General features: G+C 43.7%; 1 protein-coding gene across 5 annotated transcripts in view; it reads right to left on the bottom strand.

The window, feature by feature from the left end:
- Positions 1-22,396, bottom strand: part of LOC110499104 (myocardin-related transcription factor A) — a 43,407-nt gene that overhangs the window by 18,430 nt on the left and 2,581 nt on the right. For 2 of the 5 annotated variants that reach the window (XM_036955960.1, XM_036955961.1), the window contains exon 1: positions 16,861-16,879. Coding sequence is in view for 3 of the 5 variants with exons in the window: in XM_021576005.2 (XP_021431680.2) it covers positions 2,256-2,388 (133 nt within the window). In the remaining 2 variants the exon portion in view is untranslated. Of the gene's footprint in view, positions 1-2,255; positions 2,947-12,490; positions 12,848-16,860; positions 16,880-16,962; positions 17,149-22,396 lie in introns of those variants that run through there. The other 3 variants (XM_021576006.2, XM_021576009.2, XM_021576005.2) reach the window with 3 other exon arrangements.

Here is a 22,396-nt window from a genome sequence, read left to right as displayed (position 1 = left end):
TCAGTGGGGGCAAACTGCCTGCCCTCCAGGACACCTACACCACCCGATGTCACAGGAAGGCCAAAAAGATCATCAAGGACAACAACCACCCGAGCCACTGCCTGTTCACCCCGCTATCATCCAGAAGGCAAGGTCAGTACAGGTGCATCAAAGCTGGGACCGAGAGACTGAAAAACAGCTTCTATCTCAAGAGAGAGAGAGAGGCTGCTGCCAACATACGGACTCATCTCTAGCCACTTTAGTAATACAAAAAATTGATGTAATAAATGTATCACTAGTAATTTTAAACAATGCCACTTTATATTATGTTAACATACCCTACATTACTCATCTCATATGGATATACACTGTACACTATACCATCTACTGCATCTTGCCTATGCCGTTCGGCCATCGCTCATCCATATATTTATATGTACATATTCTTATTCATTCCTTTACACTTGTGTGTATAAGGTAGTTGTGAAATTGTTAGATTACTTGTTAGATATTACTGCATGGTCGGAACTAGAAGCACAAGCATTTCACTCGCATTAACATCTGCTAACCATGTGTATGTGATCAATAACATTTGCTTTATCTCAGGTGGGCTTATAGGGTGAAGAAGCACAAAAAGCACTCCCTCTATATAGAATGGAATTGGAAATAAATAAAGTGGTCAATATGATCAATACTAACTTTGTATAATATTGGAGTCTATAGTGAATATTTATACCCCAAAACCATTGGTTTCCAAATATTGTATGAGTAGATATTGCTAGTTGGTCCATTTCAACATAAATCACTGTTGTTCCAATTCAGCCCAGTGTGCTTTGAAACACATGGGATAGTGAGTTGATATCCCCAATAGTCAATGAACATGAGGAACTAATTAACAAATTAAGAAGAATAGCAGTACAGCAAATGTGAATCAGCTTTCAGATAATTGGTTCAAAGTTGTGTTATGTTATTTGTGCAAGGCAGAATGGCTGCAGTCGTTTTGTTCTTACCCAGCAACAACACACCTGATTCAACTAATCATGTCGTGATTGAAGTGTGATTCGTTGAAATAAAAAGTGTGTACTGGTTGACAAGAACAAAAGCCTAACTTTCACAATGAATAGTAATTATCAGTTTATGTTAATAACTTTGGGGGATATTAATATAATTCTACATAAGAAATGTCAGTTTGTACGTTTTGAAATTCATTCAAATGTATTATTTAATGTATTACTATTTGGAACACCCATGGGCTTAAAAAGGTACATTTGGAACCGATTATTCCCAGTCCGGAAACATTTGATCAAATATTGTTATGCCTTATTAATAAATGCTGTAAATAAAGTCATACAACTTCACAAGATTAAGCTTTCATTTTATCTCCACTCTTCTTACAAAAATTTGGGCAGTATATGTTAGAAAAGTCTAAACTTAGATTTTGGTGACAAACTGGCATAGATAACAGTACCCTTCAGTTCAGACCTACACCGATCCAAATACTAGCCCACATCTTTCCATGTCTTCATGACCACTGAAAGTAACAGACACAGTTACAACTTCCACCATGTAACCTTCACCAACAAGATCCCTCTGGATCTGCAGCGGTCATATAGGAAGTAGGGCTATTTATTAGAATATTGGGACAAAGCCCAACTCTGGAGAGCGAGAGAAAAACAGAGTGCAGAGAGAAGATAGAACGCAGAGAGAGAAAAGAAGCGGGAGGTGGGCCAACTGCTGGCCAACTTGGGCTAATCCCAGTGTGCTCATGTGTCATTAGGTCTAATAAATATGTCTGCTGAATGCCACTGTCCCCAAAGGGCCCCAGACCTGGCACAGTACCGCCCACACCTGCTGTGCACACACACACGTCAACCTACAAGTCTCCCTTATAAACTCGCAGGCGCAAACAGCAGCCTAACACTTGGCATAGCCTTTGGAACACGTCTATTTGCAAAGCACGCGGTAATGATCCAGTGAGCTCATCATTTGGACGTTAGCTTAACCATTACATAATACAACCAGGGAGTTTCAGACAAACAGACATGAGGAATGACCAATGAACAGCTTATTACAGTTCATCAAATGCATCAATAAGAACGGAGCAGGAAGAGGACGTATCAAAAGCTTGACAGAAGTCCTGTCACCATACAGAATCAAACCCAAAGTTGGCTAGACCATAAACTAGTAAATTATAAAATCGAGGGCTAGGCTCCATCTAAAACACAAATCAGATCAGTTTTTCCCCTCTCCACTGGGTGTCTTCTAACCCCACCCACCTTCTTTGAGGCTGTGATAGGCATGTCTCTCATAATCCATCAAGTCCTGCTTGTCCAGCTCTTCCCCCATTGGAGGAGAGTCCAAGGGGGCGAGATCAAAGGACAGGAAGTGGTTGGTGTCCAGCATGATCATTTAGACTTGCTATTAATTATCTTTGTAAAAAAATATATTTTCATATAGCGGTGTCGTCGTTCAAGTCTTGAATAGATGCTGATATAGCGGTGGCCAAACTACGGAGTGGGAGGCAGTCGATGGGTCTCTAAAAAGAGGTCTCGCCTGCAATAGACGACATCCAAGAACGTATTGGTTTTCCTCTCACTAAGGTCGAGGCAGGGAGAAGATGTTAGTCTTATTCATTGCGTGTCCAGATGACTTCTGACTGTGCTTGTCAAAGGTTGATTAAGAAAAAGTAGCTTGAAATTCCTTTCAAAAGAGGGGATGTGATTTGACTCAAGAAAACTTGCCGTCTTCTGTCTTCCTGGTCAGAAAATCTATTTTCTTCTCTTTCTCTCTGTCCTTCCCTCGTTTTCTCTTGTCGTGACAGTCAGATAGGAACGATAGAGCTGCTCTACTAAGGTGTCCAATGAGATGGTGGAAATCCACAGGGTAAAGCCAAAGAAGAAAAAGAGAGAGGGAGGAGAGAAAAAGGAGGGCAGCAGCAGGGACGAGAGCCCAGAGAGAGTGAGAGACTGCTCTGGTTGGAGCTCCACACACACACACACACACACACACACACACACACACACACACACACACACACACACACATGGTGGGGTTGGTGATAGAGTTCTCCTGCTCAGCTGTTGCCATTCATTCATGTATCTGCCACATACCTTCCCACTCCACAGCTCAACCTACAGACCCAGCCTCCCCCACAGAGAAAAGGGATTTGTTGATAAACAACAAAAAACATTTAACTCCACACATGTTATACTGATGACATTCTTGAGACACATTTAAAGAAAACATTGGTAATTGTGTCAACGGTTTTGATAAGTCATCATTCATGGTTAAATGCAGGAAACGTTATCAGTGACGGCAATAACAATGACCTCGAAGTACAACCGGTTTTAGATTTCTCTCAGTACTGTACTTGTTATTCTTTAAAGGAACATATTGATACACTGAGTATCTATGGCCCTTCAGGAGATTTGCAACCTTTATCTAGTAGAACAACTGCAATGGAATACATCATGCAACTCTAGTGAGCAGCGGCAGGCAACTCCTCTAGTGAGCAGCGGCAGGCAACTCCTCTAGTGAGCAGCGGCAGGCAACTCCTCTAGTGAGCAGCGGCAGGCAACTCCTCTAGTGAGCTGCGGGCAGGCAACTCCTCTAGTGAGCTGCGGGCAGGCAACTCCTCTAGTGAGCTGCGGGCAGGCAACTCCTCTAGTGAGCAGCGGGCAGGCAACTCCTCTAGTGAGCAGCGGGCAGGCAACTCCTCTAGTGAGCTGCGGGCAGGCAACTCCTCTAGTGAGCTGCGGGCAGGCAACTCCTCTAGTGAGCAGCGGCAGGCAACTCCTCTAGTGAGCAGCGGCAGGCAACTCCTCTAGTGAGCAGCGGCAGGCAACTCCTCTAGTGAGCTGCGGGCAGGCAACTCCTCTAGTGAGCTGCGGGCAGGCAACTCCTCTAGTGAGCAGCGGCAGGCAACTCCTCTAGTGAGCAGCGGCAGGCAACTCCTCTAGTGAGCAGCGGCAGGCAACTCCTCTAGTGAGCAGCGGCAGGCAACTCCTCTAGTGAGCTGCGGGCAGGCAACTCCTCTAGTGAGCTGCGGGCAGGCAACTCCTCTAGTGAGCAGCGGCAGGCAACTCCTCTAGTGAGCAGCGGCAGGCAACTCCTCTAGTGAGCAGCGGGCAGGCAACTCCTCTAGTGAGCTGCGGGCAGGCAACTCTAGTGAGCAGCGGCAGGCAACTCTAGTGAGCAGCGGCAGGCAACTCCTCTAGTGAGCAGCGGCAGGCAACTCCTCTAGTGAGCTGCGGGCAGGCAACTCCTCTAGTGAGCTGCGGCAGGCAACTCCTCTAGTGAGCTGCGGGCAGGCAACTCCTCTAGTGAGCTGCGGGCAGGCAACTCCTCTAGTGAGCAGCGGCAGGCAACTCCTCTAGTGAGCTGCGGGCAGGCAACTCCTCTAGTGAGCTGCGGGCAGGCAACTCCTCTAGTGAGCTGCGGGCAGGCAACTCCTCTAGTGAGCTGCGGGCAGGCAACTCCTCTAGTGAGCTGCGGGCAGGCAACTCCTCTAGTGAGCTGCGGGCAGGCAACTCCTCTAGTGAGCTGCGGGCAGGCAACTCCTCTAGTGAGCTGCGGGCAGGCAACTCCTCTAGTGAGCTGCGGGCAGGCAACTCCTCTAGTGAGCTGCGGGCAGGCAACTCCTCTAGTGAGCTGCGGGCAGGCAAGTCCTCTAGTGAGCTGCGGGCAGGCAACCCCTTTAGTGAGCTGCGGCAGGCAACTCTTACATCACATGCTGTAACACAGTGACAGAGATTATCACAGAATCTACCTTTCAATCTTGACAATGCAGGTTACAGTCAAAGCTACTGCATTTGGGGCGACACGTTCTGTTCACAACCTGAACGCATGCAAAGCTTTTCTGTCCTGTCTGTGGCTGCTCCAGAATGTTGCCGAGATCCCCCCAACACTCCAACCCCCCCCCTTCTCCCCCGCTCTCTGTGTTTTAAATAGTAGGGACAGCTGGCCATAGGGGGCTATATTCAGCTCAGTATCACCTGTGTGGCTGCTGGGTAGAGTTACTTACAGACACCCACACACTAACACACAATCATTTCAACTTCCACGGCCGGTGGGTTTATCCAGCGTGTACCCATAGGTTCGCCCCTCGCTGACTAACAGTTCTCATTCAAATACATGGACAGACTTGGATTCATTTTTAGGCTGCTGACGTCTTTGTGTGTAGGTCTTATGATCAGGCCCCGGTGGACAGACTGTCCATAGAGAACAGAGCACCACCTTGACCAAACACACTTCACAGGAAGCAGTGTGAAAAACGGGACCAAAGTCCACCTAGCTTTAGCCTACAACTTCACAGTATGGAAGAGAGAAAAAAAAGTCATTATAAATGTTATATATATATATATATATATATATATATATATATATATATATATATATATATATATATATATATATATATATATATATATATATATTTAACCAGGCAAGTCATTTAAGAACAAATTCGTATTTACAACGATGGCCTACCTTCAAGAGATAGGACTGACAGACTCCTCCAAAGACACTGAGTAATACATGATCTGTCCTGACTATCGTTATCACCATTATCACTGTACTGTTATTATCACAGCTATCTCCTCAGAGACGAAAGGTAGTGTTGTAGTAAAGGTTTATGGTTTTAGGAGCAGCCCAGCCAAATGTGTGGGTGGTGACAGCAGGGCTGTTGCCCAAGGTTTTATGGTACCTGGGTTTGAGGGTTAGGTTAGATTTTTAGGGTTAGATTGTCTGAGGCGTTCACAGTCATTCTGCCATCAACTTCCATTCAGTTCATTAGAAGCCAACTGAGATATAGTCTTGAGAGTCGCAGTTTGAAGCCTCACACTAGGGCCGATTGAAGAGATTCCATAAGGCCTAGTGTTTCCCACCTTCTCCTACCATAATATTAGGCAGGGCGGGGCCCCCGCTAAGCATGTTTTAGCCATTAAGAACGCAATCTTATCCAGCGCATTCAACTAAGGCAGGCAAAAAATATAAAAATAAAACACATAACACCATCATCGCAAGTGAAACCCTTTTCCGTGTTGTTACAGCAGGATACAGTATTCTTATGGAGTTCTAATTCAATGCTCAGAGACATCCAGGGTAAGGCGGTCTACCCAGGCACTGACTCCTCCACACGAAGGTCACCTTGCTGGGTCGCCCTGCCCCAGTCCTGGAGAGAAGGCTGTAACGCCTGGGTAGACACACAGCCAGACTGATAACCTCCCACAACCCAGCCTCCTTTCCCTCCTTACACTTCTCTGCGTGTGTGTGTGTCAGCTCTAGTATGGGTGGGATTGCTAGAACCATGTCAGGCGGTACGGGCAAGTTAGCTGAAAACAAACTATAGGTCTCTCTGTTCACTCCCTCAGTCAGTCAGTCTCTTTATCCTTCACTAAACGGACTGGATCTCAAAAACCCTGTGGCTGAAGCACTGGAGACGATACCTACCAGGTGTATAGTAAAAATCCAGTCCCATGTGAGCAACAACAACACACATCTTAAATTAGGGTAGTAAACCAACCACAGATCGGCCAAAGCACAGAGGCACACCCAGTCCCATTGATTTCAGTCCTAACAGATGAGGGGGATTGTATGTGGTTAGGCAGGCCTGACAGACTCAAACAAAGACCCTGTGGGTTCATTCCCTGTTAGGGGGGTAAGGTGGTATTATATCTGAGGAAGTCTGTTCACCTGAGTGGTAACAGAAACAGTGGGCTATTTCACAAGGTAGGCAAAGTATGTAAATAGAAGGGTTTGATTGTGTGATAGTAAGCAGACATTAAAAAAGTGTCAACACTTTACTCCTCAACACAACACGCCTCACTATTCAGCAGAGTGGGTAAGAGAGGAAAGGACACAAGACAGCAGGGTAGACAGACAGAGACAAACACTGAGGGGGAGACAAAGAAAGTCAGCAAGAAAAAAAGAGGGAGAAGGACATTTTATTTAACGTTTATTGAACTAGGCAAGTCAGTTAAGAACAAATTCTTATTTACAATGACGGCCTACCCCGGCCAAACCCTAACGACGCTGGGCTAATTGTGCGCCGCCCTATGGCACTCCCAATCCCGGCAGGATGTGATACAGCCTGGAATCGAACCAGGGTCTGTAGTGACGCCTCTAGCACTGAGATGCAGGGCCTTAGACCGCTGCGCCACTCGGGAGCCCCCTAAACAGCTACAGGAGGTAAGGTTACAAAGGTTACCAATTCAGGGCTGCTGTTAGCATTTGTTAATATGGTGCAGCAGAGCACGAGGGAGGGAGGGACGGAGGGGAGGCAAGAGAGAAAGAAAGGGAGAGTAGAGTGAGAGGGAGGGAGGGAGTTCCTTTTCCAGGCACTACATTTCTGGATGAACATCTGAGATGACTTTACTCTGCAGCCCATAACTCCCTAGTTCACTTCACAGAAAACAGATTCCATATCCTTCCCCTCAAGGAAACAGTCCACCCCCTAAAGCACCAGCAGGCGTGCAGTGTGGAACATGGAACTTGTTACATGTGGCGTAGAAGAGACAAGAATAGTTTGATTCATTCAGAAAGAAAAGGAGGATTCGTGTGAAAAGAAAACTGCTGTGTCAAACAGAGAACAGCAAAGTGAGATTCATTTGGTGGTGGTTACTTCAACATTTTGGATCAAATTACTCGACCGCAAGAGTTATTTGTGTCTCTTTTAAGTCATGTCTTCCTCAAAATATGCCCACCCCCTCTGTGGTTAAACAGATGGATTCTTCCTCACCTCCTTTCCTTGTAGCAGAGGCCCCTCTGTGTTGGTCCAGCAACAATGGGAAGACTTTACACACTGTGATTGATGTCAGTGGAGGCTGCTGAGGGGAGGATGGCTCATAATAAAGGCTGAAACAGAGCGAACGGAATGGCAAGACAAGCCCGTTCTCCCCAACATATAAAGCTAAATTGACCTTAACCTATCAGTGCGATGGGGAAACAATCTAACTGATATACAGGAGACCTAACCTCATTCCTCCAATGTGTTCAGTGCACCAGACAAGGCAAAGTACCAACCTTACAGGCTCACCAACAATAGATCCCACTAAGTGTATATCAAGCTAACACAACACATAAGAGCCTACAATAATAAACCAGTAAGTTAAACTTGTGGCAACGGCCAAGTTATCATAAAGGTCTGTATCCAGTTACATCATCAGAACCAACCTGAAGTGCAAACAGGCGTGTCAGTCAGTTTTTAATGGTGAGAGATTGTGCACATTGATCATGTGAAAGCAGTGACAGACTAACAGATAAGATACAACTACTTTTTAGTAGAATGAAAGTCTACAGAGGACAGGCCCTAGCCTGGTACGGTTTACACCTCTCGGTTATCAGCACAATTAATTTCCTTCAGGATGACTCATAATAACAAACCAATGTCCTCTTAGTCAGAGATTAATAAACTAGAACGTTTAGGACAGTGTTTACTATGAATCACTAGGTAAAGTCTATTCTATACAGACAGACACATCATTTGTGTAAAGATAATAGGAGTGTGAGAAATCAAATAGTTTCCAAGTGAAAATAGACACTGCATTGTATGTGTGATATGTTTATAAATGGTGTGAATATTTATCAATGTGTATGCTGAAAGTTGATCTACAGTACCAGTCAATGTGGGAAGTCCTTCAAGACTGTTGTAAAATCATTCCAGGTGAAGTTGGTTGAGAGAATGCCAACAGTTTGCAAAGCTGTCATCAAGGCAAAAGGTGGCTACTTTGAAGAATCTCAAGTATAAAATATTTTGATTTGTTTAACACTTTTTTTGGTTACTACATGATTCCATGTGTTATTTCATAGTTTTGATGTCTTCACTATTATTCTACAATGTAGAAAATAGTCAAAATAAAGAAAACGCCTGGAATGAGTACTGTATGTATGTGTACATTGTAATGTGTGTTTGTGCATCTTTCCACTGTATTCATAGCTGCTGTTGCAAAGAGCAACAGGCTGCGGAGATTGTTCAGTTGTGCTCAGAGTTTTTATTACTGAATGACTATTGGATAACAAATAGAAGCTGTAATTACGTAACTGCACTGTGTGATGGTGATGGCACTGTGATATGTGCCATCAGTCAGTGCATGTGAGGTCCTGTCTATTTCTCAACAGTAACAAGCCTTGTGTTGGCTGGGTGTGTGCGTGCGTGTGAGTATTTTGTAAGTATGTACAGTGTATTCGGAAAGTATTCAGGCCCCTTCCCTTTTTCCACTTTGTTACGTTACAGCCTTGTTCTAAAATGGATGAAATATTTTTGTCCCCTTATCAATCTACACACAATACCCCATAATGACAAAGCAAAAATGTGTAGTTTGTTTGACATGTTATTTTTTTTTAAAGAAAAAAACAGAAATACCTTATTTTCATAAGTATTCAGACCCTTTGCTATGAGACTCGATATTGAGCTGAGCTGCATCCTGTTTCCATTGATCATCTTTGAGATGTTTCTACAACTTGATTGGAGTCCACCTGTGTTAAATTAATGATTGGACATGATTTGGAAAGGCACACACCTGTCTATATAAGGTCCCACAGTTGACAGCGCAAAAACCAAGCTTTGAGGTTGAACAAATTGTCCATAGAGCTCCGAGACAGGATTGTGTCGAGGCACAGATCTGGGGAAGGGTACCAAAAGATGTCTGCAGCATTGAAGGTCCAAGAACACATTGGCCTCCATTCTTAAATGGTAGAAGTTTGGAACCACTAAGACTCTTCCTAGAGCTGGCCGTCCGGCCAAACTGAGCAATCGGGGGAAAAGGGCCTTGGTTAGGGAGGTGACTAAGAACCAGATGGTCACTCTGACAGAGCTCTAGAGGTCCTCTGTGGATATGGGCGAATCTTCCGGAAGGACAACCATCTCTGCAGCACTCCACCAATCAGGCCTTTATGGTTGAGTGGCCAGACAGAAGCAACTCCTCAGAAAAAGGCACATGACAGCCTGCTTGGAATTTACCAAAAGGCACCGAAAGGAATCTCAGAACATGAGAAACAAGATTCTCTGGTCTGATGAAACCAAGATTGAACTCATTGGCCTGAATGGCAAGCGTCCCATCTGGAGGAAACCTGGCACCATCCCTACGACGAAGCATGATGATGGTAGGATCATGCTGTGAGGATTTTTCAGCGGCAGGATGAAGTCCTGAGCACTCTGGAGCAGGTTTTCAGACTTTGGTGAAGGTTCACACAGCCAAGACAACGCATTAGTGGCTTCGGAACAAGTCTCTGAATGTCCTTGAGTGACCCAGCCAGAGCACGGACTTGAACCTGATCGAACATCTCTGGAGAGACTTGAAAATAGATGTGAAGCGACACTCACCATCCAACCTGACAGAGCTTCAGAGGATCTGCAGAGAAGAATGGGAGAAACACCCCAAATACAGTTGTGCCAAGATTGTAGCGTCATACCCAAGAAGACTAAGGGCTGTAATCGCTGCCAAAGGAGCTTCAACAAAGTACTGAGTAAAGGGGCTGAATACATTTTTTCTCCTTTTTTCCTCCCCTAAAAACCTGTTTTAGCTTCGTCATTATGGGGTATTGTGTGTAGATTGATGAGGGGAAAAAACTATTTAATCAATTTTAGAATAAGGCTGTAACATAACGAAATGTGGAAAAAGGGAAGGGGTCTGAATACTTCCCGAATGCAATGTATATGTGTTTTGACTGCATTGTATTTATGTAAATGAGCCAATAACAGAGAGACAAAAATACAATCGCTACAAGGACGGAGAGATCAAGACAAACAGAGGGAAAGGGGAGAGGGAAGAGGGAAAAGAGGGGGGCAAATAGAAGTGTGTGCTGCTGCTGTAACTGAGTGAATGTCACAGACAGCTGTGTGTCTCGCCCACATTAGCTAAGCAGGGACAGGGAGGCCCCTTTAGCCCCTTTTTCCTCTCCTCCTTCCTCAACCTTTTCCTGCTCTCCTGTCCCCGTTTTGTTCTTCTCTCCTCCTTTACCCTCTCCCTCTGCTCAGGGCCAGTGAGAGCGTGCTGGAGCCTCTACAGTATGCTGGGCTGGCTGGCTGCTGGCACTCTTCCCTCCCTGTTACATAAACTCAACCACACAGCTCCTCTACAGCCTACCACTGCTGCTAGAAAGCGCCACAGCTTACAGGCCGCCTCCGCTCACACTGTACCCACACTAAAGGCAGCAGGAGAGGGGGACAGAATATGGGAGTGGGACATCTAGGGTACTTTCCAAGTTTCCATACAATGTGTGGTTTTGTGTACATTTACGTAATTATTTATGTAGCCGGAATGCTACTAATGAAAACGTAACTTTTTCCTATGTAAAGGAATATTCTAAATCGGCAGGCAGGCCAAGGATCTATACTCTTCAAATAAATGTTGTACCTCTAACCATGAAAAATCACTAGGTTTGTACTGCATGGGGAGAAGAGGTGTTGATTTGACAGAATGTATTCCGAATGAACACATGACTATTTCCCCCATTGGCTCCAGGCTCTCTGTCATTGCTCTAGTAGTCTAGTTTAGACGAATCAGAGCCACACCGTTAGCCATGCATTAACATACCCCACCGTGCTTTGTTGCCAGGTGTGGGGGTTGGTGGTGGTCTGGGAAGTAGCAGAGGTGAACAGTCTCAAGTCTCTCCTATTCCTTACTGACAGACAGATAGACATGACTGATGACCAGCCCTGCCAACACTGGAGCCAGCCTGTTTAACATGACAAGCACTCAGCTGGGCTGGGCTCCACAACACAACACCCAGGACAATCACAGCGAGTCAATCAACCTCTCTGGGGGTTGCAGGTCTAGCGCTGTGCTTTGCTCCAAACAGCTGATCTGAGAGCAACTCTTCCAATCCCCCCAAAAAGCTGAGAAAACAGGACAGTGTCCCAAATCTCTCTTGATGGAATGGGAGTCATAACAGCCAAGCCAGCTGCTTTCAATGAGGCGCTGTCGTCTCAGAGAGAACAGTCAAAGTCATCACCCCCACCAACCTCCCACCCTCCAGCCCAGCTCACCCCACCCCAGCCTTCCCATATCTGCCACTGAGTCAAGAATTAAAATAATACAAAAAAGAGCCACTACTTTTACAGCGTGATCTTTCAACGGAGGGAGACAGTTGTTAGGTAACTTGCAGGCACACATGACAGAGTTTCATTAATTTATTCACAGCCCTTTCATTCCCACAGAAACAGAAATAAATGTAATGAATATACATCATAAAAATCGTATAATAGCTTCAGAATATGTTTTAAAACCATGCTAATGCTGGCGGGCTGGGAATGACAGAATGATTAGTTATTTTTCTTTGTTCAATTGGCCTTGAGATTAAAGAGCGGCTGTGAAACTTGAACACAGAGCAATAAGTACTTCACAAGGCGGAGAGCCTGGCCATTGAACAATAACACTCTTTTAGAGTTACACTGCCGCTATGACATTACACACACACACGTACACTTGACCTACTGGTACAGATATACTGACAGCTGAGCGACAACACCCACAGCTGAAATAAACAAATACTCTGCAAAAAGACACTTTACCTGAGTGTATGGCCATATCCCTATTCACTGGAAGGATAAAGTACAACCTTCCTCCAAGTTTAGCGATCCATACTCATAAGAGAACAGCAGGAGAGGCTACTGGCAGAGTTGCGTTTCCAAGACCCAAAAAGTTTTCCACGGCAGTCCCGGCACCCCTCCCTGTAGAATAAATTCTCCACGAGAACTACAAACAACACGGCGTGTTTGTGAGTGTGTGTGTAGCCCACTTCTTCTAACACTGGCTACAGCCAATCCCTGCCTGCTCAATCCCTGCCTGTTGTACCTGTCTGCGAGTGTGTGCACGCCCTGATAGAAAGGGTGTGTGTTTGAGGCAGTCAGTTTTTCTTCTTCTTCCTCATTGCTCCTTGGATTCCATCCAAGTCCAGGCCCAAGTTCCTAACCTCTCTGGGGCGACACCTACTTTTTCCCCGCTAGGTGTCATTTTTTTTCTCTTTAGAAAGGCAGGCAAGCTGCAGGCAGAACGTCACTGCTGTTGTTGCTCGGGCAGAATAAGTAAAAATCCAGGAGAAAACATGGGGGAAACACTGGTGCCTGCCGATCTGCATTCCAGATCACCTTTTGGCCTCAAATATTATCACTACTGCCCTCCATTCTCTCGCTCTTCCTGTTTTCCTCTGTCTGCATCGTTCCTTCCTTCTCTATATCCTACAGAATTATGCAATTCCGTCTTTCGGATGACTTCCCCCTTTTCCTCCCCCACTCTCTTCCTCCAATATTTCTACATCCCCCTCTATTGAAAACCACCCTACACCTCCAAGTTGTAAATGACCTCAAAAGGCATTATTGCACCATGTTCTCATACTCTCTCCACAAAGTTCTAGTGGATTAGAAAACGTCGCTATCGCCCTTCTCACTCAGGGCCACGTTATCATAAAGAAAAGGGCTAATGTTAATCAACATTTGCCCTTTTTTTTCTATCTTTCCTCCTTTCTCTGACAAATAGGCATGCCTACACACACACACACACACACACACATTGAACGCTGACCCCCGACTCAACCCTGACATGAAAGCCTGTAAATATTCACTTGAAAAACCTTCAGCAGCCCTCCTCTCTAAAACAAGGTACTGTGGAATGAGAGATTGCATAACTCTACCCTGGAAGAAGACAGATAGAGAGAGAGAGAGTACCAACCTATTTCCCATTTAGTGCACTGCTTGGGCTACTTATCGGTCCTAGTCAAAAAAAGAGAGCACTGTGAATATAGTGCCATTTGGGACACAACCCATAGCTACCATGCAGAGGCCATTAAGATGGTTGTAGACTAGATAGATGTAATGGACTGATAGCCTTGCTAACATTCCTGTGTCTCGTTTACACCATGTTGTGTCAGATAAGAGACTGGGAAGGTCCTGCTACAACATGTCTGCTACTGGCAGCCAGCCTGTATGAAGCGTTAGTAGCCATGGTAGGCAGTGTTTAAAACGAGGAGTGGTGCCCTTGGGCTGGGGGAGTGGGGGTTAAACACTAAAACTCAACCTTTTATCCTTGTAATTCCCTTTGCAAGGAGGGTCTATTCATCCTGGCCTTGACTGAGACTCCCATCTGGCTCTTAAGCAAATCTTGTTAAGCAAACTCGCTGCACCTTCAGTTTCACTCTCCGTACATTAAGCTGATCATGTCTCATTGAGATACAATCTAGGCATATTTTAGAAGAAGGACCTGTTCAAGATAACAGCAGTTCCACATAAATACATCAACTCCATTATCATGAACAGTATTACTGTCTCAGCATCAGCAATGATCCTTCACTCCCCCCTCCTCTATGACATTCTACATCTCCTTCACCCTCATCTGACCCCCTAATCGCCATCTCTCTGAACCCTCTCCTGTGGAGACATAAACTGGCCACTGTATATGGCTGGGAGAGCTGTACAGACCTCATACCGAACTCCTGCTTTTCATGCTAGTGATGCACCGATATGACATTTTTGGCCGAAACCGATATCTGATATTTTCCTTGCCAAAAAAAGACGATACCGATATTTACAATTTGAGCGGCCTTTTAATCATTCTAGTACAGTTAAATAGTTAACACACACACAAACGGACGCAGCGGTCTAAGGCACTGCATCTCAGTGCAAGAGGCGTAACAACAGTCCCTGGTTCGAATCCAGGCTGTATCACATCCAGCCGTGATTGGGAGTCCCATAGGGCGGCGTACAATTGGCCCAGGGTCGTCCAGGCCGTCATTGTAAATAAGAATTTGTTCTTAACTGACTTGCCTAGTTAAAGAAAAGGTTACCCACACCACAATGACCAAAAAGTTATTTTGTTGGCATTTACGCATGTCCCCATTACCAGTAAAACATAATCAAAACCTATTTATTTTACTAACTTGCTGTGCTGTTTCGTTGTTCATTTGTTCAGTCGTTTCATTCTCAACCAGGATTTCTATGGAATGCCATTTGTGTCTTCGCGTGTCAAAAAACCCCACTATTTGACGTGTTAAATAAGCTTGTTGACCAATCAGGACCTGCATATGACTGCACGTCACATAATAATTTAACGCGTTCATAACTTTTTTACATAGTTATTACACATTGATTACACTATCACTCGTATTTTCTATGTCACAATGATTCATCAATAAGTATGCTATGATGCTGGTAAAGTTGTCTCGCGCACCTACAGTGCTGGTCATAAAAAAAAGCTAGCTAGCTCATGGATGCAAACAAAGTTCTTCCCCAAAAACGCAGCAAAACAACAATCTGTTTCAGTAGCTATAGTTAGCTAGCTAACTATACAGCTAGGTGTCATTAAAATACCCCTAATTTATAAGACAGTTCTTATTTGATTAATGGTGGTCGGACCCATCTGTGTGAAGCTAGCCACAATAAAGATTAGCCACAATAGTAGAATGCATCACTGTCAATGACATACTTTTATTTTGAAGGCAAATCGCAAATTCGACTATTATGCTAATCCTTATTGTGGCTAGCTTCACAACACATAACCCGGTCCGGTCAAGCCTCACTAGCCAGATGAAGCTAGCTGGCTGCTTATAACGTTAGCTTTGGGCAACAGGATTAAGTAGCTGGCTAGCTATTTATTTTCATGAAGTTCAATTTCATTAGGTGAACAACAAGTGGCTACCTAGCTAATACTTACTCACAAAGACTCCTAAATCATTGCTAAGAATAATGAAAATGACTGCAGTTTCTACTGGTCATTGTTTTCAGGCTGGTTGTATTGGCGCTAGCTAGGTACCAAGCTAAAGCTAGCTACCCCAGAAGTTGCGGTCGAAGAAATAATGCTTTATTACCAACGCGGTATTGTAAACACATCGTGTCCGGGGTTTGCTTGTTTGCAGACCTTTTCTACAGCTTTGACAGTGCAACTGTATATTTTTTGACACGTAAAGACCCAAACGGCATTCCATAGCATGTATGTCATGATGCTAATAGCAGTGAAGCTATCACTGTGTAACTCCGGTAGGGCAACATTTTAAAAATAGCGCACTTGGTAGTATGCACCAGTGCTCGACCAGTCGGTGAAAGCCAACATCACCCAAGACAGAGAACGGTTGATTGTCAAGGGCAATGAATTTCATTATCTTGGCTTTAATGGATTTCGCCTTTTGAGTTGTCTCGCTGAAATTTTCTTACCCTTTCAAATGACTGCTCGACTTGACTGCTCGAGTCACACAGCAGACATTGTGTGGGCTAGGTTAAGAATGCTGTGTTGCACGTGTAGCGCAAAATTTTACGTGGCATCATTACATCATGTACCTACTTTATATAGGTATGCACGGCAGCTTTGACATCGGTTTTGCACATCGCCGTTAAACTAGACATCGGCCGATACTGATGTTGGCATTTTTATCTAATATCGTCCGATTCCGATATGTTCACCGATATATCGTGCATCCCTAATTTCAGCATTTAAAAATATATATATATAGATTTGCAAACATTTCTAAAACCCAGTTTTTGCTTTGTCATTATAGATTGATGAGGAAGAAAAAAAATACTTAATCCATTTTAGAATAGGGGTATAACGTAACAACGTGGAAAAAGTCAAGGGGTCTGAATACTTTCCAAATGCTCTGTCGGTGAACTATTCTACCCTGGGGTTGTCTGATATTGTTTTAATAACAACATTACATGGCAAAAACAGTAGCACTGGAAAGTTATCACATCCAGAGTGATAAAGTATAGGCTTTGAATTACTTTGCTAGCAGCTACAGTAGGCTACACACTGTTGAGTTGAGCGACACGGTGGTGTGCATTATAGGCCGTTTAATTCCTCTCATCTGAAAATCGGAGTATTAGCCACAATCATGCATGTTAGTTCAGTGCACACAGCGTAACAGAAAGTACAATATTCAAGATGTCATTTATTTTACCTTGATACGGTATGGTATGTCTGATAGTTGATGAAAGAGGAGGATCATACGGGGGATCCTCGTACGGGGGATCCATACGGGGGATCCTCGACACCAACTCACCGTTCTTCCTCTCTCGCACAGGCATGTCGTTGGAGATGGGCTGCAGAGTCAACTCCTGAAGCTCATTGGTCACTGCTTCGCTCTGTGGGCTGGAGGCTGAGCCGGGTGCCACGGCAACCACCATGATGCCAGGACTTAGCTCCGCCCCACCCTGTGGCCCCAGCGTCGCCAGGGTGACAGAGATACCTGTGAGGTATACAATTATTTTAAAAAAGAAAAGAAAAACAATGTCAGTCTTTGTTTTCTTTGGTTTGCAAATTGTCGCATGCAGAAATTATGGTTTCAACAGGGGTGGGGTACTCCGGTCCAAGAGAAATGGTGCATAGGCTTTTAATCCACCCCTGCAATAACACACTTGATTCTAGGCTTGGGCAGTATACCGGGGTATTTGGAAATTGCCACGGAATGGTTTTTCAATACAGTCAATACCATTGAAATGTTTTAAATACATTTTTATATTTGTAGCTACTTTTACAGTAAACACCTGCAGTCAACTTGCGCAATAAGTTAGTAAGTAAAGAAGAACGCGTTCTTCATTTTACCTGTCACAACTTTCATTATGAAGCTTAACGATAGTTCCAAGTCACATTGTGTTTGTTTACAAGCACACAACTACGAGACCGTAGCCTTGTGAGTCACTCACTGTTGTGCAGCACCCGCCAGGTGATCTACTTACAGTATAGAATTCACAACTAAATATTTGCCAGCTAGGTATCTTATAACTATTAAGTTAAATTTGCATTTGTTTAGCTAATTTAGTAGCTAGTTAGCTATCTAGCAAAGTGGTTAGCTTTTCCAAAATCAAGCTTTGCTTGGTAAAAGCAGTGAATCCCCGCCTGGATCAAGAGCCTTGCTGTCTAATATCTGTTTTGTGCCAAACGGAGTAGCATTTTTGAGTAACTTGGATGACTTTATGAACTAGGATATCCTTCTTGCATATAGTTTAGGTCAGAGATTGTATAAAATGTTCGCAATACACTCATTAGCATTTAGTTAGCATTCTCTATGGGATTTGACATGTACTTGTTAACATTGCTAACTTTCGGATTACAAAGGCTGGGTGGGGTTTTGTGATCAGTGCCGGTATCTCAAATATCCCGGTATGGCACAAGGTCGGTATGAAGGTATGACAATCTGGATGCCGCCCAAGCCTACTGGATTAAGCTTATCAGCTAATAATGGATTTCAATATAAACCACTTAGTTTAAATCAGGTGTTTATTACAGCGGGGCTAGAACAAAACTCAGAGGCTGTCCAGGACAAATGTTGCACAAACTCCTTTATCGTGACCCGGTCTATAGAAACTTGCAACCAGAACCGTGACTCAATATCTGAAGTCGTCCTTCAACTGACAGCTCTGCATAAACTAGACACTCAATTCCCCTGAGGCCTGTTCTTTGCTAACCACTGACGCAGACACAGTGGCAGAGTGTTAGGGTAGATAGATGTAGCCTACTCTCCCTCTCGGTTGCTCAGGGCTGGGAGGTAGAACATGGAACAGGCTGGAACACGCTAATGGAACACTGAGCATCTCTTGTGAAACTTTGGAATTCAGACGCAGACAGAACACAATTTAGGAATGCATATCTGCAGGCTAAGGATTATAGTGTCAACTATCTGGAGGAATAGGCATTTTGTGTTTTCCTTCACCGGAATCTTCAGTAATTTTGGTAATTAACAGAAAATCTATGGCAATGCATAATAACTTTAGTCATTTATACCTGAATATTTTTTTTATATTATTATACAGTGTTAATTTTTTTGTGTCCATGAGTTTCTAGTATATGGTTGAAGAGAAAAATAGCCTAATTAACTCTGCAACCCTATCTAACTATTGACATTTTTCACAACTGCCACCAGTTTTATGGCAAAACACTGACAACAAATAAATACTGACGTAGTAAAATGAAGAAGTGGTAAAAGTCTGAAGTTATATTGCAGAAACCCTTATATTAAACCACCAACAGTATTCACTAAATTGACGGTCTGTTTTATTTTCTATTTTGTTTGTGCAATTTAGCATGGTAAAGGCCCAAGGGCCACATCCGCTCAAGCAATACCATGCCAATTGGCCACATGGTTGTGCTAAAACAAGCGATTGAACATGCTAACTTTGTAAGGTCATCCCCTGCACCCCGTGTGACCCAAAGTCACCCCTGCACCCCGTGGGACCCAAAGTCATGAACCCCGGCCATGCTGCTTGCAGCTTTAATTCTGTTTGTTTTCTCTACCCATGGAGTGCAGCAGGAAATGCCATTACAACAGAGCAGGCCAACAATAAGGCTGTGTTGTCTAAGGATCTCTCCCAATCTCATTCTTGCCCTCACACCATTCATTTCACTATCAATCTCTCCATTTCTGTGTTCAGCTCAGGCTATTGCTGATATGTTTTTGGTCTGTCTCACTACCTAGCCTACATCTCAACCTACTATCTGTCTGTCTCCCATACCTAGCCGTCTCCCTCTATCCATCTCTCTCCATGACTGTCTAGGTGTGGCAGCATACAGTACTCTCTGGTTCTCAGCTAAGTGTTGATGTGGCCGTAAGGAGCGATTCCCTGGCACTGGCTCTAGAAAAACCATAATACTCATGCGGGCAGAGAGGATTTCTGTGGTGGTTCTGAGTGTTCCAGCAGCCAGAGGATGTCCAGTCTCCTCTCGGACGACACACCCCAACTGAAAAACCTGGACCGAAAAACATAGTCTGATCAATCTCAACAGGGTTTCTACAGAGAAACACTCAGTTTCATCCTCCAGATCCGTCACACCACAAGCCATTTCCACCGAATTTACCACAACAAAATGTAATCGACCTTTATTATGATTTATTACAGCACATTAAGTCTGATCTAATCATCCAATCTCCTGTTGCATAACTGTAGACCCCTACCCTCATCTTATCACGACATCAGCGGCAGCCTCACCCTGTCGTTTCCCCACTGATCTAATTGAGGCTATCATGAAGGAGACCTCTGACAGGCAGAAACAGCTTCAAAAAGTCAGTGAAACAGGTCAACTTAGGAGAGAATTAAGTTATGTGGGAGAACAAGACAGGTCATTGAAAGATTCATTGTAGGCCACACTTTAGTGCAGCTGGTGATGTCACAATACAGTAGAGGATGTGAGTCATAATTCAGTAGTATAACCCAACTAGGCTAACATGGTGTGTGTCACAAAGCTATTCATCACAATGTAAATTAAAATACATATATATATATATTTGACTGGTACTGTATATGGAAAAATGAGTTTAAACCAATCAAATAACAGATGACTTTCGGTCAACCAAGATTTTATTTTGTCGGGGACAGCCCTAGAATAAATGATGGTTAATAAGTGACAAGCAGTGAATGGGCAATCACTACCATCGTGGGACTTTTAAAAATGCTGTATTGTTACAGCATTCAACCCACATAATGCATAGTGCATTTAAATGTAAAATAAAAATATGGAAAACCGTTACTATTTTTTAAATAATCGAAACGACATCCAAAAGCACTAAACGGTCAGCACTAGTGGTCAGAAACGAGATAGCGGTGCTCCTATTTGACCCATATTCATCACTGAAAAAGAGAAACTGTGGAATGTTATTATTTCAAAGCTTACAAACATGGTTGTGAAAGTATTCTATGATTTATTCATTTATTTTTAAAAATGCACAAATGTTATAGCTTAGAACCTATTTGACATAATCTGAGGTGTTTGTTTTTTTACTAATGCTCTCAGCTGTAAGGACTTTTTGTTTGGCGACTTTGGGTCTTGAGCATCATAACGCTGTATAGGCCACCAAAGCACTGCCCCACTTCATTTACTGATTTCTCTGAACTATTGTCCATTGCCCTTGAGAACTATACTGAACAAAAACATAAAACGCAACATACACCAATAAAGACTTTACTCAGTTACAATTCAAAGACGGAAATCAATAGAATAATTCAATAAATTCATTGGGCCATAATCTTCGGATTTCACATGACGGTAGAAAGGCCCAGCCAATCAGAATGAGTTTTTCCCCCACAAAAGGGGGGAATCTCCTATTAGACAGAAATACTCCTTAGAACCCCCCCAGACGTACTGTCAAATTCTCTAAAATGACATTGGAGGCAGCATATGCAGAGAAATGAACATTCAGTTACGTTGGACATTCCTGCCAATTGCATGTTCGCTTAAAACTTGAGACATCTGTGGCATTGTGTGACAAAACTGCACATTTTAGTGGCCTTTAATTGTCCCCAGCACAAGGTGCACCTGTGTTAATCATGCTGTTTAATCAGCTTCTTGATATGCCACACCTGTCAGGTGGATGGATTGTGGATGGATGGATGACCCGCCAAACCATACTCCTTAACACCCACCCGCACCAATGATAATAAATAAAAAAATTACAACTAAAGACAAGAATAATACCTAGGTGTTAGTTTGAATTCTGAACTCGATTAATCACACATTAGGAATGTGACCAACATAGCTTTTTACTACCTGAGGAATATTGTCACGGTGCGGCCGTTTTTCTCTCAGGCAGATACAGAGACACATCCATGCATTTACTACAAGCAGGCTTTACTACTGTAATGGTTTCCTGTCTGGTCCATCTAGGAAAGCCATTGGTCAACTGCAAAACATACAGAATGCAGCAGCACAGGTACTGACTAAGGCCAGATGGAGAGCACCAGTTTTAAGGTCTTTGCACTGGCTGCCTGTGAGTTTAAGAATTTGTTTTAAGATTATTCTATTGGTTTTTAAATCATTCCACAATTGTGCACCTCAATACATGTCAGACATGGTTTAAAGTTATGTACCCAGTAGGTCCCTCGGATCTTCTGGCACTGGCCTTTAACTCTCCCAAAACCTGGGAAAAAGAGGCATGGAGAGGCAGCCGATAGTTATAATTCCACCAGCCTCTGGAATAGCCTGCCAGAGAACACTAGGGGGGCCAAAACTGTGGACATATTTAAAATAAATCTTAAAAACACACCTTTTTAGCTTTGCTTTTCCTTTGGGTGCTTTTTAGTCAGTCAGTTTTTGTTTATTTATCCTCTGTTTGTTCTGTAGTAAATATTTCTGTTTTTAATTTAGTTTTTTTCCCTGTGAAGCACATTGTGTTGCATTACATGTCTGAAATGTGCTGTATAAATAAAGCTTGATTTGTGCCCATCATCGGTTGAGACGTCGCATACTCTTGAATACAGGGTAGGCGTCACTTCAATCATAGAAATAGAACTTATAAAATGGACCTATCCCTTCAGAACACTGCAATTAAGCTGCTAAACCAATTAAATGTACTTTTAATTAACTTCCAACTTCCAAAAAGATGGCCGCTTGTCCCCCCACTGTCAAATGTCAACTTGAATGGGAATGTATGTTGTAACGGCAGGGTTGTGGGTTCGATCTCCACAAGGGACCAGTACAAGAAAACAAGAAAATGTATGCACTGG

The sequence above is a fragment of the Oncorhynchus mykiss genome, chromosome 20 (assembly GCF_013265735.2).
Source record: "Oncorhynchus mykiss isolate Arlee chromosome 20, USDA_OmykA_1.1, whole genome shotgun sequence".
NCBI lineage: Eukaryota > Metazoa > Chordata > Actinopteri > Salmoniformes > Salmonidae > Oncorhynchus > Oncorhynchus mykiss.
This window is presented reverse-complemented; position numbering and strand designations above follow the sequence as displayed.